The 14,890-nt window shown below is 48.1% G+C and overlaps 2 protein-coding genes across 11 annotated transcripts in view; one reads left to right on the top strand and one right to left on the bottom strand.

Annotated features, from left to right (window-relative positions):
* Positions 1 to 3,099, top strand: part of ALKBH4 (alkB homolog 4, lysine demethylase) — a 9,653-nt gene extending 6,554 nt beyond the window's left edge. For 2 of the 3 annotated variants that reach the window (XM_014876382.2, XM_088177055.1), the window contains one exon: positions 1,609 to 1,652. Coding sequence is in view for 1 of the 3 variants with exons in the window: in XM_088177057.1 (XP_088033183.1) it covers positions 1,609 to 1,728 (120 nt within the window). In the remaining 2 variants the exon portion in view is untranslated. Of the gene's footprint in view, positions 1 to 1,608 lie in introns of all 3 variants that reach the window. The other variant, XM_088177057.1, reaches the window with a different exon arrangement.
* ORAI2 (ORAI calcium release-activated calcium modulator 2) lies at positions 903 to 14,320 on the bottom strand. Of its 8 annotated transcripts, none has more exons than XM_088177059.1 (5): positions 14,180 to 14,320; positions 11,782 to 11,827; positions 11,288 to 11,362; positions 8,763 to 9,003; positions 903 to 3,398 (listed from the first exon to the last, which is right to left on the bottom strand). In XM_088177059.1, exons 4-5 carry the CDS (start codon positions 8,988 to 8,990, stop codon positions 2,853 to 2,855), a joined length of 774 nt encoding a protein of 257 aa, XP_088033185.1. In that variant the 5' UTR covers positions 8,991 to 9,003; positions 11,288 to 11,362; positions 11,782 to 11,827; positions 14,180 to 14,320; the 3' UTR covers positions 903 to 2,852. The 8 variants fall into 8 exon arrangements, with proteins under 8 accessions (XP_088033185.1, XP_088033186.1, XP_088033187.1 ...); XM_088177060.1 differs by lacking the exon at positions 14,180 to 14,320 and adding an exon at positions 13,556 to 13,691; XM_088177061.1 differs by lacking the exon at positions 14,180 to 14,320 and adding an exon at positions 13,416 to 13,663.
* Between the last annotated feature and the right edge of the window lie 570 nt (positions 14,321 to 14,890).

Consider the following 14,890-nt stretch of genomic DNA (forward strand, 5'->3'; position numbering starts at 1 on the left):
CTGCTGACAGCCACAGGGGCAGCAGCAGGAGCAAGGAGGATTCTTTGGTGCTGTAGCAGAGACACCCAGCTGGACAACTACAACATCCCTACTCCTTCCTTTATGGATGAACTCCCGTGGCTGCTATCACAGGTAACATTTCTGCAACACAAGTCTGGACCCAACAGTGGTGAAAATGTAAATAAATTGCAGGAAGAGAGAAAAGCAGGAGCAAGAAAAGCAAATGCTCTTGTTGGGAAAGGAGATGAGTTACAGCATAAAGGTGGATGGGTAACCTTGAGAATCAAAGAGCAAAAACACCCCCAATAGCTTCTCATGGAAGGGAGAACTCGGTGCCCAGAGAGACACAAGAAACAGAGCTGCAAGCAAAGACAGGAAAGCACGTTATTATTCTGGTTTAGGAGCATTTGCCCTTGGGACACCACCCCAAACTGTATCTCAGACTCATCCCTGGAGTAAGGTGGTCTCACTCCAGTCACAGATGCCTTGAGACTGATCTTGAATGCAATCTCACCCAAGCCTGATTGAGTTATTCTCCAAAATCAAAGCACAGCTTCTGCTCCTTTTCTCAGTTTGCTAAAGTTTATTACATTTGCAAAAAATTAAATGAATGATCTGGCTGTTTCCAGACAAGCTGCATTGCTTTTGCAGCACTGGGAAAACTTTTTAAAGCTGCACAGGGGGAAGCTTTAAAAAAAAAAATTGCAAAAATGGTGCAATACTTTCCTTGACAGCCTTCTGAGCCCCTCAGCACACAAGGTCCTACTATTACTGATGTTAAAGGAGAGTGCAAAGTACAGATGAGAGATTCATCCCATCTGGTCTGGCTCTGGCCTCTCAACAGAAATTCTGTTGGTAGAGGAGCCGACACGTGTAGCACTTGGCAGAAAACTCAACTCTGATTCTGTTGTATAAACCTTTTAGTTTTTATTATGGTAAAAAGAGGAGGGAGAGAGGGCAGAGTCCTGGGGAGTTCATATGAATTTCACGACCACCCCACTTCCTGGAGGACACTCCTTGTTTTTTGCATATGCACTTGAGTACAGATTAGTCATTTAGCACACAAAGACTTATTTTCTTTGCTGCACATCAGCCAATATGGTACATGCCAACTGCAGCAAGAACAGCAGATGAAAGCCACAGACACAGTGCTAAGCAACTTGTTCAGCAACGCTCACATTCGCATGTAAACAAGAGAGATGAGAGTTGGTTTCCCAAGGCCCTCGCCAGAGAGGAATATTGGGATAATCTCACCCTGCTGCCCTAGGGTTTGCATGTACTGTCCCTTCTGGAAAGCTGACATGTAATACACTGCCATTAAAGCCCTCAAATCCCAGTGGAATAAGGGCGCAGGGTTAAATAGAACGTTATAAACATCCTTAATGATTTCAGAAACCTATAAGGCTTCGGAGACTCTGAAACTGCAGTTTTGGAGTGCAGAGGAGGAAACCAGCACAGGATCAGGGCCAAGAAAATGTGCTTATGCTTCTTGCAGCCCTGTGTGTCAGAAAGCCTGACTTTCCCTTAAAAGAGCTGATGATTGCAAAACACTCTTTTTCTCTCCACAAAGTTACCAAAACTCATAAAATCGTTTTTTTTTTTTTACAGGAGTTTTCACCCACGAAGATGCTAAGGAATTTACAAGCTTCCCTTGCCAAGCAACACAGACATGCAAGTGTCATTGTCTCAGCTGCTGAAAAAAGAAATGAGCTCAAAGGAAAGGGATAGCTCTTTAATAGCACACAGCATTCCTGCCAGATCCAGCTCCATCAGGCTCGCCAGGACAGCTCCAGGTTCCACCAGAGGAGTCATCTGCTGTGGTGGAGGGAGAAGGAAGCATTCATTTCTGACAGAAAAATGCTACAGCCAATTAAAAATAGAAAAAAACCAAAACCTCAAATGATGAAATAAACAGGACTGGGCTTGTTCTCTCCAGCAAACCGGGCAAAAGGCATCACAGCAATGCACAAATAAAAAGGACACAGTGGCAGATTTCTACAATACTTGCTTGTCACTCCTTTACCTCCTTAAAACTTGCTTTGTTAGTCCTTCAAAGTCTTGTCTCATTAAATTCCCTGTCACTGTTCCGTTTTAAGAATGTCCTTGTTAAAAGTAAAACACCTGTAAGCCTTCCCTGGGCACTCTTGCCTCTTATTGGGAAAAAACACATGATCTTGGCACTTACTCAACCTAAGGTGACAGATGCTGCTGAAGAAAGTACGAGAGAACTTCCCAGCCTCCTGCAATTCAAAATTCTACATCCCAAGCTGTAAAAATATAGTAAAGAACAGCAAGAAAAGAACATAAAAGCTAAGGCTGTTTTCTTTCTAGTTCTCTATTTATGGAATACTTGCTTTGGAACAATGGTGATCAACATTCTCAGTTTCTGTTGTGCTTTCCTGGATATCCTTGAGTCAGCTGCAGGTACCCACATTAATCAGCTCTGCTCTAGGAATGAGATGCCAGTTAATTGTGGCTGCACTGACAGCCAGGGAGTTCTGACATGTAAGACAGATCCTACACACACACACACAGAGGCTTTTGGGACAGCCGACGCAGTTTCACTTTTGGCAATGGAATATTGCATTTGTAAAAAATACAGATTTTTTGGCTACCAATGCTAAGGTAGATGAAGTTTTGACCTCGAACACCACGGCAGTGTCGACTTAAGTACCAAGTGTGTGGGACCAGAACCAGGGCACATGGAACAGCACAAGAACCCACATCTAGAAATGGCAGGCAAGTAGCATTTACAGATTTAAGCCTCAAGAAAATCCATCCCTGGTGCATCTCACCAAGCAGCAGACCAGGTATTTTGCTCTCAGCCCTAGCTGAGCTGTGTGCAGGCTCTGTCACACCACCTGCATGCCTCTGTCATGCCCATCCAGCTGCACTTTCAGTTTGTGGAGCTCCTCAATCTCACGGTTGTGCCTCTCCGTTTTGTGCCGCACTAAGGAGCGGTAGAAGTGGATGGTGAAGACGACAAAAATCAGACCCACGGGGACCATGATGATGGTGGACACCAGTGCTGACTGCCACCCCGCGTGGCTGCTGGGCTTCTCCACGTTGGTGGTCTCGTTTTTCAGGATGGAGCCCACTGGCAGGAATTTTATCCAGCACAGGAGCACGACTTCGGCAAGGAAAAGGAGGATTCCCAGGACGGTGGAGAAGCCCCAGGCCAGCTCGATGTAGGGGTGCATGCGCTCGTGCGGGGACTCGCTGATGGAGTTCAGGTTGTGGATGTTGCTCACGGCCTCCACGTTGGGCAGGATGCAGGTGCTGATGAGGAGGGCGAAGAGGTGCACGGCCACCAGCACCGTCGTGCAGGCGCTGAAGGCGATCAGCAGCATCTGGGGGTACTTGTACTGCACCTCCAGCTGCACCTCCACCATGGCGACCTGGGGAAGGAGCAAAGAGCTTGTCAACACCTGCTGGCTTTCCTCTTTCCAAGGCTTTCAGCCAGGAAAGCATCTTGATTCAGGAAGAACACCTAAGGTTAAGTACACACTCCAGAGCTTTTTGGAATGGCAGCCCAGATGGATCACTGCTGTCACCCATGAGGATGCAGGCACCACCTGTGCTGTGGCCCTTCTGACACTGTGGTTTTCTCAAAGAACACAGCTCTCCTTGCCACCACGAGCCACAGGAACTGCCCCGAACCCAGCACACAACAGAAGGAGCTCATTAGATGCCACGTGGGGCTGAGAGGCAGCTACCAGCCTGCTATTACCCACCATCATACTCTCTACTGACACTCCTTCCTTGCGGCTGCAGCACAGGAAGTTTCAACTTCAGGCGTGTAAAGAAAAGCAAAATCAAGCAGCTCCTCTGGCCAGTGGCCAGCCAGGCTTCACTACCCACCATGGGAAGCACACAAGCTACTTTAATGCTTAAGTTAGAAGGCAGTTATTTTAACTGTGGACTATTCCCAGAACAGTTTATGTTTGTTTTTATTACAAATATGCCCAGATAAATAACTTTTAAGTTATTTATATCCTCAAATTTCTCCCTTGAGAGTTAATAATTTAGTGATACACCCAGCAAAAGTGGACAGCTACTGGCTTATGGGTGTGCTCACCAATTCAGAAGTCTGCTTCCCAACACAAGAGCTACCACGCAGCAGGTCTCTAAAGCTATTTTTACTTTAATCAAATAAAGCTTAAGAAGCAGAATATGTGCAAGAGAGCAGAAGGCTCTTTTGACATCAGAACTGGAGTCCAGCTAACTGGTTTAGCACAAGAATTTTTGCAATTACTTAAGCTACCTGTGAAGCAAACCAGTACTTCTGTGTGGTGGCATCCCTGAAAGAACTGCACAAACCTTCTGCTAAGAAAAGACACAAAAGCAGTGGACAAAACTATCAAACATTCCTCTCTAGCAGCTGGCTTGGATCTGTAGCTGCACTTCATTATTTGCAGTAGAAAAGTCAACTCTCTTGGCAGCGAGGAAAACCTCTGGTGATCCCAGCTGACCTGCTGCTCCAGCACAGCACAGCTTGCTGGAAAGAAGCCCCTCTAAAAACATCATGAGAAGAAAAAGTTTCAAATCTGCACTTGATTCTGGGACACAGAAGGATTTTGCAGAACTGAGTCACAATTATGTTATCCAGACTTCACACAAGACTCCCCTGAGCAGCCATTTCAGGCTCAGTATAATCATCTGCACCACTTCCTCTGGTATTACTTGTTCATAATGTTATTTAGGCACTGGAAGATTAGGGCTATGCTCATGTTGTCCCTGTTGGAAGCCCTGAAAAGGATTAAAGGGAATGGAAACCAGCTGGCATGACTGCTGCCTTACCTACATTTGCTCTGAAACCCATCAGATCACAGTCAAGTCTGAACACATTTACCAGCAAACAAGATACAACACGTGTGGAAAAATGGTCAATCTCTACAAGTCTGAATTTTATAGCTGCATCAACTATTTAAGACATTAGAGACACCAAAAATACTGTGACAGTTCTTGGGTATTCCCAGCCTTCTGTTCTGATCATGAACATGTTTGGGGTTTTACCTTTGTTTGTTCGTTTTTATTGGCTCCTGATTGCAGGTTACAGTAGTTCTTGTTGTATAGCAAAGAAAATCCTAACACAGGACTGGCTTCACTATCAATTGCAAGGTGAATTTAATTAGAACAGATTTCATGTTGCCTTGTGTATGTACCCTCTGTAGTTGCCCTTATATTGATTTGAGAGGGAGGAGATCAGACTTATTCTCTTCTTCACTGTACAATGAATTTGTACAACACCATGGTTGCCAGTCACGCCCCATCAGCCAGGAAAACCTGCAGGTACATTGTTCATTATGGGGTACTGTAATACCCAGACACACAGCTGAATGGGAAATGTAGCTGCATGTCCAATTTATAGCTTTATATTAAAGCTGAAAGCCTGGCTGATGTCAACATATCAATTTCTGCTTGTTATCCTTCACAGTGCAGCACTTTTCAGCTAATTGGATGTTTCCTCCCAGACTAACCTATTCCCCAGGGCGAGCTTCAGCTGTGCAATGTGATGAATTTTTAACACTGACTGATGGCTCAGTAAGAGGTGTTTCAGTGAAAAACACCAACAATCCAGATAGGGCAGCAAGGCAAAAAACCAGTTCATTTAACCCAAACAAGTACTGAAAAGGTGAGTGAGCTCTTATTGCTTTACCCAGCACAGGCTGTCATGTCATTCCCTGACCGGGATAAGAGAAAGAGGACAAGCTGACATAACCCATTTAAAAATCATTAAATATGCTGCCTAGCCTGTAAAACTATTAATATGTCATGTTTTATACAATTATACTCTTCCATGTAATAGCCTCCTTTATTTTAACCTCTTCCCAGAAGCAACTTTACAAGGCTGAGCTCTCTGCCAAGCCATGAAATATTTCAGCACAGGCTTACTTTTAAGGTTGAGAAAAACCCTTCTGAACTCCAGAATTACAGGATCGAGGGCTCACAATGTTTTAGAATTAAACTGCAATTAAATTACAAGCAATGATGGTGGGGTTTAGACCAGTATAGCTCAGATTGTCCACAACAAAGATGTTATTCATCTTGAGAAATTTAGACCAGGACAGAAAATATCAGGCAAAGGATTACAAATGGCTTAACATAAACCATGACACATTCACACAGATGGTTTGGCAGACTGTAAAAACAATCACTCCAGTAGATCTGTCAGGGTTTTTGTTTTGGTTTGGTTTTCTTTTAAATCAAACACATATCCTGTAGCAATTGAGTAAGTATTGAGAAGATGGATTAGCAGTAATAGCTCTTATTTCCATTGGGAAAATTATTAAGGAGGTTTCCTAAGCTCCCTCTAAATTTCCTTTATTTGCAACCTCCTCGGGGCAGATGCAGCTGCCCTACAGCCCACCTCCAAGCAGACCTGGAATGACCCACATCCTCCTGACCTGCCCCAGTGCTCTGCCAGAAATACCAGAGATGGTAACAAGGAAGGTTCACGTTATTCTGCAGCCTGTCCAGAAGGGGCTGGATCAGAGCCATGGCCTGTTGATTAAATACCCATCAGCTTGCAATAATTTCAGCCAATATGGAGCTAGCTTGCATCAAACACACTGACAAGGAAGTAAATAAAGCAATAGGCAAGCCCTGGATGACATTTGTTTACGTAGCTCAATGCACTTGAGGCTTTGGGGAAAATGTTTAATAGAATCACGGAATCGTTCAGACTGGAAAACACCTTTAAGATCACAGAATCCAACCGTTACACCAGCACTGCCAAGTCCACCACAAAACCATGTCCCTAAGTGCCACGTCTACACATATTTATCTCTAAATAATTTCTTTCAACAATAGCCAAAGACGTGCTCTTATTAGAGAGTAAACATCCGTGTACTAAATTCCTGAATACCAGTGGAGAAATAACCCAGGAGGAACAAACACCTCAGCTTTCCAATCAGCCGGGGAAAAAGCTTGCTAATAAAGAGAATTCCTTATTGCAAGAGATTTTATTTCTTACTGATTTCAGGTCTATTTGTTACATTAGGCTGGTAAGCATAACTAACACTACTTATACCTGTGTATATTCAATGGCAATTTAACAGTTCAAAGATAATGTAAAACCAGTGGTTAATTTTGTGTGTTTGCCAAGGACTTTCAGCAACTTTCTGCTGTGAGAGCTGAGAAAGAATGCTTTGTTTTCAGAGATGTGGTTCAGCCTTGCAGTGTGGGTGGGCTGCAAGCCCCTGAGTCCTAGTGGTGCCAGTGACAGCACACCACAGCAGGGACTTCTTGTGTGACCATGCCGGTAGATCAGTCCCCAACAATAGAAAAATTTAATTTAATAATCATGATAAAGAAAACAGTCCCAACAGAACTCCAGTAACCAGAGGCACACAGGCCATGCATGCGAGAGGCTTTTTAGAGTAAGAAAACTCCTGGGTGAGAGAAGTCTACAGGAGAGCACTCAAAAGAGGACGGACCTTCTGCCCCTGCAGCACACAATCTTGGTTCCAAACCAACACAGACTCTGTGAAAAGCTTTTAAGAGCATCTTTTGCACACAGCCAGGGAGTGGAGAGCAATGACAAAGCAACTGAGCACTCTGTCTCCACTCCAGCCTGCTCCCACTGAAACCCCCACATACAGCTTTCCAGCTTCACTTTGGGTGACCAGCTTCATCATCCCAGGCTGTTGTAATGTTATGGATGATTCATGATCTAGGGGGCTGGGAGAAGGAAAAAGCAGCGGAAGAAGCTAAAATAAAACAAGAAAGAAGCTCTGGAAAGTTCCTGAGATCTGTCTTTCCCTCCCAGCTTCTGATCTGCGGGATGAAACATCTTCACATCATGTCCCACGCCATCCAGGCGCTGCCCTCTGCCCCTCTGCTGACAGACCTTGGCAACAACCAGACCTGCCCACTTCCTGAACAGGAAACCTCCCCCCAGACTGGTTTCAATTCTCACTCCCAGTAAGCAAAAGCCGAGGGGAGATAAAGGGGCTCTCACTGACACAGCATGGTGGTGTTTTAACACACAGCTCAGACAGGCCTGAGCACTGGATCACTGACTGTCTCAGTCTTGTTTATTTGCTCATTCCTGACATGCTGACATGGTTCTGACCTATGCAAATCACTTCCAAATAACACCCAAGTGCTGCACAGCAGAAAGCGAGCACCAGGGATCACTTCCAATAGGCAGCACTGACAAAAATATACCAGGTTTGGCTCCCTGCAGGCTGCAGAGCCTTCTGACACCAGGTCTGAGGCTCAGGGCCTCTTCTCACACCTCAGTGCTAGAACACGATCTCCCTGATCACGCTATGCAAACTTCACTTTGGCAGACTGTGACCCAACCTCCACCTTATTTTAGACACTGTGACCTGAGAAAACACGTAGAGAAATTAAAATAACGTTCAGGACCACAGCAACCACAGGGGCCTGGAAGTGCTCCACACCCAAGAACAGCCTCGCATGAGGGCAGCCAGCACCAGAGAGCCTCGGGGCCAAAGGAGGTCCTGGATTGTTTAGCAATGCTGCTGGAACACTTAGGATCACTTGCAGGTATGGATTAGTAGTTTTAAAGGGCTAACTTGGGAGTGTGTGGGTTGGCTGTAAGACAGCTCATACATCCCTGCTGCAGTGAGAGAGCCAGCCCCAAACCTTGCAGCAGCAGCCAAACAGAAGCCCCCAGCAGATGCCTCCTGTCTCTTCAGGAAACAACTCCCTGCTTCCTCCCAAGAGGAAAACACTGATTTGAGGCAACCCAAAAACCTTCACAGTTCAAAAAGCTATAAAACACACGTTACCATTGCAAATCCAGAGAGCAGAGCAGAGGTTCTGCTGGAGGCCTTCAGTTTAGCTCGGCTCAGGTACAATTTTCTCCAGGAAAGGGCTTGAACAGAGTGGTGGTTGGACGTGACCAATTCCAGGTAGCTGCGCCGGACCCAGTCCCGATAATCCATGCCCTTTGTGCCAGGCTCAGAGCAGCAAGCAGGAGTGGAAGGATCCACTGGAACGTTTAATTCAGAGCTCATGATGAGAGAAATGCTGAGGGAACAAAACAGTCATGTTCAAGAGGGGGTGGTGGACAGGATGAGCATCAACTACTGGAAAAGCTGCAGTTGAACAAAGTTGCCCTTGGTCAGTGGAAAATGATGGACCAAGTAACATCATACTTGGAAGACAGAACTGAGAAAGGACCATCCAAAATTGCCAGGAAGGCTGCACAGCATTTGGATTTTCATTTCAAAGCAGGCACCTCGACTTTGCCCTTTAATTCTTTCTCACTCATAAAAAATTGTTTTACATAAATACACTTGGCCCCCATCTTATCTTTGCCTTGAGTTGACAGTTCATTTCCCAGTGCATCATGGGCTGGCTCCAAATGCATCTCTAGGGTACCAAACACCAGTTGAGGAGCTTTTTGCTCCTTCTTTGGACACCATTCCTCCTGGGTTACAACGTGGGGTTTAACCACACTGTGTATTCTACTCCCATCCACATTATTCCTGATCAACTGTTAATGGCCGCTTGCAGGAGCTGCACAGTTCACACCCGACCCCCCGGGCTGCAAATGGGGTGTTAGATAAGGGAAGGAGGCAAACCCTGCAGGGCAGGGTGGTGTTTCTTTGTCTTCACAAATTGTGGTAACTACACCCAGCCCACGGGGGTCATCCCTGCCAATGGGCAGCTGTAACGACCCAAGCCATAAAGGACTCCCCAGGAATATCCTGTGACTCATAGGATCACACCATTCCATTGTGAAATTCCCCGCTCTGGGGGAGGTACTGAATCTTCCTGCTTGAATCTGACCGTGTGGAATCTGGGCAGTGTGGGGATATGAAAACCACCACCACTGGACATCCAGGGGAGGAACTGAACTTCCACAGGAGGACCAGACCATCCACAGGACCACTGCTTTCGAGAGAACGGCAACCATCACTTCAACAGCACCGCAATCACTGCTTAATCAGACTGCAACCACCACCCTGACCAACACGGGCCAGCCTGTACTCTGTGGGTTTAAGCCAGTTTTTCTGTATCATTGCATCTATTTTAATCTTTCTATTAAATTGTAACTCTGACCTGAAGCCTCTCTCAAGGTATTTCTGTGGAGGTTAATCTCACCCCCTGCTTTACTTTCAAACCAGCACACCAGTTTTTCTCAGTTAAACCACTGCTCATCAAAGCTCAGTTTAGATGGGCACAGTTCTCCCCTAAACTCCCCCAATAATCACAGAGGTGAACGCTGTGAAGAGTTAGCAAATGAACTTCCCAAGCTTTTGCAGTGGGAAGTTAAACTTCCTGAGCTGCTCACACTCCATTCATCAGCCACATCTGCCCAAGAACCCTGTCCCTTACTTCCACCAGTGGCTGTGAGCAGAAGGAAAGGAAAAGGCAATTCCAAGGGGAAAAGCAAGCTGCTTCCAGGAAATTCCATCATCTTCTGATTCAAGGGAATTACACTGCGAGATGTATGAAAGCAGCAAGAGTATTTCAAGTGGTGGAAGCCTTACAATACCATGTCCCCAGGCTGCTGCCAAATGGCTCTGGTGATCCCCAGACACAGAATATCCAGGGAGTGTCTTGTGCAAAAATTTCTCAACTCTGACAGACATCTGAAACTAACTCAGCCTTCCAAAGAATGGAAACCACGATTCCTTGTTTAATCCCATCACTCATAACTCCACCACTGAGCACTGTGGTGGTGGCAGACAGAGACACCAGAGCTGCACCTTCTGGCTACTATAAAACACTCACCAGCTCCCAGGAGGAGGAGATGATGCCCAGAATCACACCTGGTGTGGCACTAATTAGTCCTAACACCACCTCTCAAGGTCACAGGCACCTTTCAGCCCTGCCTGCATCCCCACAGCTCCCCATGTACAGGGACCACATGGGGACAGCTAATAAAGCCAAGACTGCTGGGAAACTTGGAGAAGTGGTAAAGATCAAAAGGACATCAACTGCCCACAACTCTGAATGCTGTTGCTAAAAGGGAAGGAAGCTGTTTCAGGCACAATAACAAAGAATAGCAAATAAAGCACTGCAGGTCCAAGATTATCCCTCCTGAACATGGGGAGCTTTCAGGTTCCGGTCCCCTTAGACATAACAAGGATGGCAGCACAGGATGATTCCTGGGCAGGTTTTGACAAGGACATTATTACAGCCCCTGGAACACTCCAGGAAGGCTCCTGACCTGCTCAGGAATTTTCAAAATATTTAAAAGTAACAAAAAAAATTCCCCCAAACAAACAAACAAAAAAGAAAGGCATAATTGAACATTCATGCCATAATAAAAACAAGAAGAGAAACAATAACAGGGACAAACCTTCCTGCTTGATCCGTGTTTCCAGAAAAGGCAAGAATCACCTATTTTACAGAATAAAAAAGCCTCCTGGGAGCACTGGAGGAAGAAACAATATGTGAGCAGCAAAATGAAGCTGTTTCCTGTGCAATATCCTGTGTGAATCCTGCAATCTATAGTGGAGTGAATTCACTCCCTTTGTCCCCAGCTGGGACAGCCATGGCCTCTACTCTGCCATTTATTTTCATAAAATACTTAGGAACTTTCTATGTAGGAAACTTTGACCCCGGCACAAATTCCATTAAAAAGACAAATGAATTCAGAGGTTACAGAGAGAGGGCAAGAGAACCCAATCACATCTGCTTCTTCCCTTAGAAAAATAAGCTAAAAATACCACAAGGCTGAATTTTTGCTGTGGAGCAGCTCAAGAGATGTTCTCAAATAAGTAAACAGTTTTAGAAAGAAATCCATAAACACAAATGTAACCCAAACGAGCAATGCCAGGAAGTCAAACTCACCTTGCTGGCTATGGACATGGAGGGACTGGGTGGAGGGCTCCAAGGGCTGAAACACAAGACCAAAGAAGCATTTTACATGTGTTGTAGCTGGAGCAGTTTTACTCTGGAAATACTTTTCAGCCTGTCATCTGCATCAGCGGAGGCTTATTCTGGAGATTTTGCCTTCCTGCTGTGCAAAGTTAAAGGTTTAGGACACTTGTTTTTACTGAAATAACTATCCTACAGGGTTTGACTGCACAGGGCTGTTGAGTTCTGGATGAGGAAGGAGGAATTCTCCAGACCTTTTCCTCAGGCAGCCCTGGCAAAGTCCATCCCAGCTGTGCCTTCGCTCACTTCCACTGCACCACCGACGCATCTGACCCCACTTCATCCCGCACTGGGAGGACAGAAAGCTCTCTGTGATTGCTCCCTTATGTTGATTTTCTTAACCTGCCAAGTGCTGTCCTTTGGAAAAGGGAAAACCTTTGCCTCCTCGCTTCTCAGTGCACGAATGGGGATTTCTCCACAGCTGGGAATGAAGCCGACACCAACAGGGCCGAGCTGAGCCGAACCCCCTCCCACCACTGCTGTGCTCAGACGCCCATAGTGCGCTGTCTGCAGCACTGGCAGCTCCTCTGCCTGGTGACGGGATGCCAGCCCCCTCCTCAGCCCCAGGTTTCTGCCCCACACCCCCAGACTGACCTGCGGGTTTGTGCTAGTCCCTTCGTTCCCCGAGTAACACTGTTCAAGCTCCTGCAGGCCATGGCTAAAACAAATCCCTGTTACTCCACCCTGATGAGCTCACGTTGTCTTTGCGTGAAGGAAAACCCCTTCCTATGTTCTCTTCTGGCTTGGGACTCCTCCAAGCAGCACTGCTGGGGTGTCAGAGTACCCAGGCAGGGTGTGACCACCCTGTAGCAGCAGGGGATCACCTCCCAGGCAGGATGTGACCCCCTGGTCGCACCACCACAGCTGGGATCCTCCTCACACGGCACCTCCTTCCCAGACACCCTCAGCACACGGTGGCCAGGGGGCGATTCCACATAGCCAGGATCTCCCCTCCAACAGCAGCCTCAGACAGGAGATCCCTCATGCCAGCTGAGACCCACTCCCAGCGAAGAGCTTTCCCTCCAGAAGCAACCTGGACAGAGGATCTTTCCTAGGCAGGACACAACCTCCTACCACTGCATCCTCATTCAGCATCCCAAGGATCCTCCACAACTCCTCAGGCAGGATGGGACCCAACCCCTCGATCCCGTCTTCCAAAAGCACCCTGGGCCAGCGTCTTCCCTGCACGGTATGCTGGAGGTGTCTCCCTTACAGCACTCCAGAGCATCCACGGGAACTGCCCTGCCTTCTGCATCCCATGGCACCTCCGAACAGGACGGGATCCCCTTCTTCTCTGCCCACAGTGCACCCTTCTCATTCACACCCTCCTTCCGGCTGCCCCCAGTTAGGCAGGATGAGGCGCGCATCCCAGCACCACCATCCCAGCACGGGATTCTCCCCGGCCGGGCGGGACGAGGCGCGTCCTCCCCACACCGCCCCGGGCAGGGGAATCCCTGTTCAGGCAGGAGAAAACCAACTCCCCCCAGCATCCTGGGCAGGACCAGACCCCCTCCTCCCGAAGCCCCGCGGGCAGGAGATGCTCCCACCTCTGCAGGACGAGCTGGCCACCCCCCAGACACGCCTGAGGGGATGCCGCCCGCTGCCCCAGAGCGCGGGCCCCGCTCGGGATGAGCCCCCTGCGGGCGGGATGCGGCCCCGGGGGCGGCGGGGACGGGCCGTGTCTCACCGCGCTGCTGTCCGGGGGCCGTGCCGGGAGCCCCGGGAGAAGGAGCGGAGCAGGAGCAGGATCGGGACCGGGAGCAGGAGCCGCCTCCGCCGCTGCCACGGCAACGCCGGGCACCGGCCACGTGACCCGCAGGAAACGGGAGGGCAGCGCCGCCACGCCCCCGCACGTGACCGCTCGCTCATTGGCCCGCGGCCCCTCTGGCCACGCCCTCTCGGCGGCGGGGGCGGGGCCTGAGGACGCGACCCCCGCCCTGCGGGACCCGGCGCCCCCCGCCCCTCCCGGGGAACCGGGGCCACGCTCGCCCCCTGCGCCCACGGGGGAGCCGTTTGGGGGGGGTCCGAGGGTCTCACGAAACGGGGATGGACTCAGCGGTTACCGGGAAAGGGCATCCCCCCGGCACGGAGCCGTTCCCGCAGCGCTCCGAGGTCCCGCTGTGAGCCTGCAGCTGTAGGGGAAAAAAATGTCTGCGGATCCCTAAAGTAAACCCACCCACTGGTAAAGATGTTAATGGGTCTGGACCTTGCGTTATGTCTAAATCTTGCCACAGAGAAGGTATTGGTGCAATGGGATGCAAATGTGCTTTTATTACAATTATTAATTATACAGCAAAAAGTCGCCACTTACATAAGTCAAAAGGCAGCGCTGCTCTGCCTCCGCCGGGCTGAACCTCCTCCGACTGAGCACTGGCTCCCTGCGAATCTCGACTGCTATCTCCCTGCAATCCTCCGCTATTGACTCAGCAGGAAATCCTGTATAAACCCATCAAAAGGATAGGGACAGCCTTATGGGAAAGAGAGGGAGTTCCTTCCCTGGAAATGAGATAAAGAAAATGCTGAAAGGCAGCACAATGGGTCAGCTTTATCACAGGGTAATCCCATCTTCCTGAATTCCATTCTGCCTGGGGGAGGGAACAAAGGAAAACAATTCTTAAAAACCTAATAAAGAGACAGATACACGTTATCCTGAGTGTGCTTTTCACCTCTGAGAGCAGAATACCCGTGCTGGGTTTCAGCACAATGCAGTCTCTCGGGGTCCCACATTTGCACAAACACATGTAGAAATGGAACAAAGCAACCTTTAGCCCTTGAGGGTTAATCTCCATCAGAGAAAGGAGAAGGACTTCTCTAGAAAAGAACCCAGAGCACGAATTTAGTGTAAGCAGGTCAAACTCCTTGGCAGCTTCAAGCCTTTAAGTTATTACTGCTTTGTCGGTGCCCTATTTGGAATAGGAAGCAGTTGTAGAGCTGTTCCTGATTTTACTATGCACGGGAGCACTTCCCCTTTTCTACTCCATGGATGAGGTTTTCCCCGTTTTGAGGTCACACAGTATTTACA

Source organism: Sturnus vulgaris, chromosome 21 (assembly GCF_052056855.1).
Source record: "Sturnus vulgaris isolate bStuVul1 chromosome 21, bStuVul1.hap1, whole genome shotgun sequence".
NCBI classification, from domain to species: Eukaryota; Metazoa; Chordata; class Aves; order Passeriformes; family Sturnidae; genus Sturnus; species Sturnus vulgaris.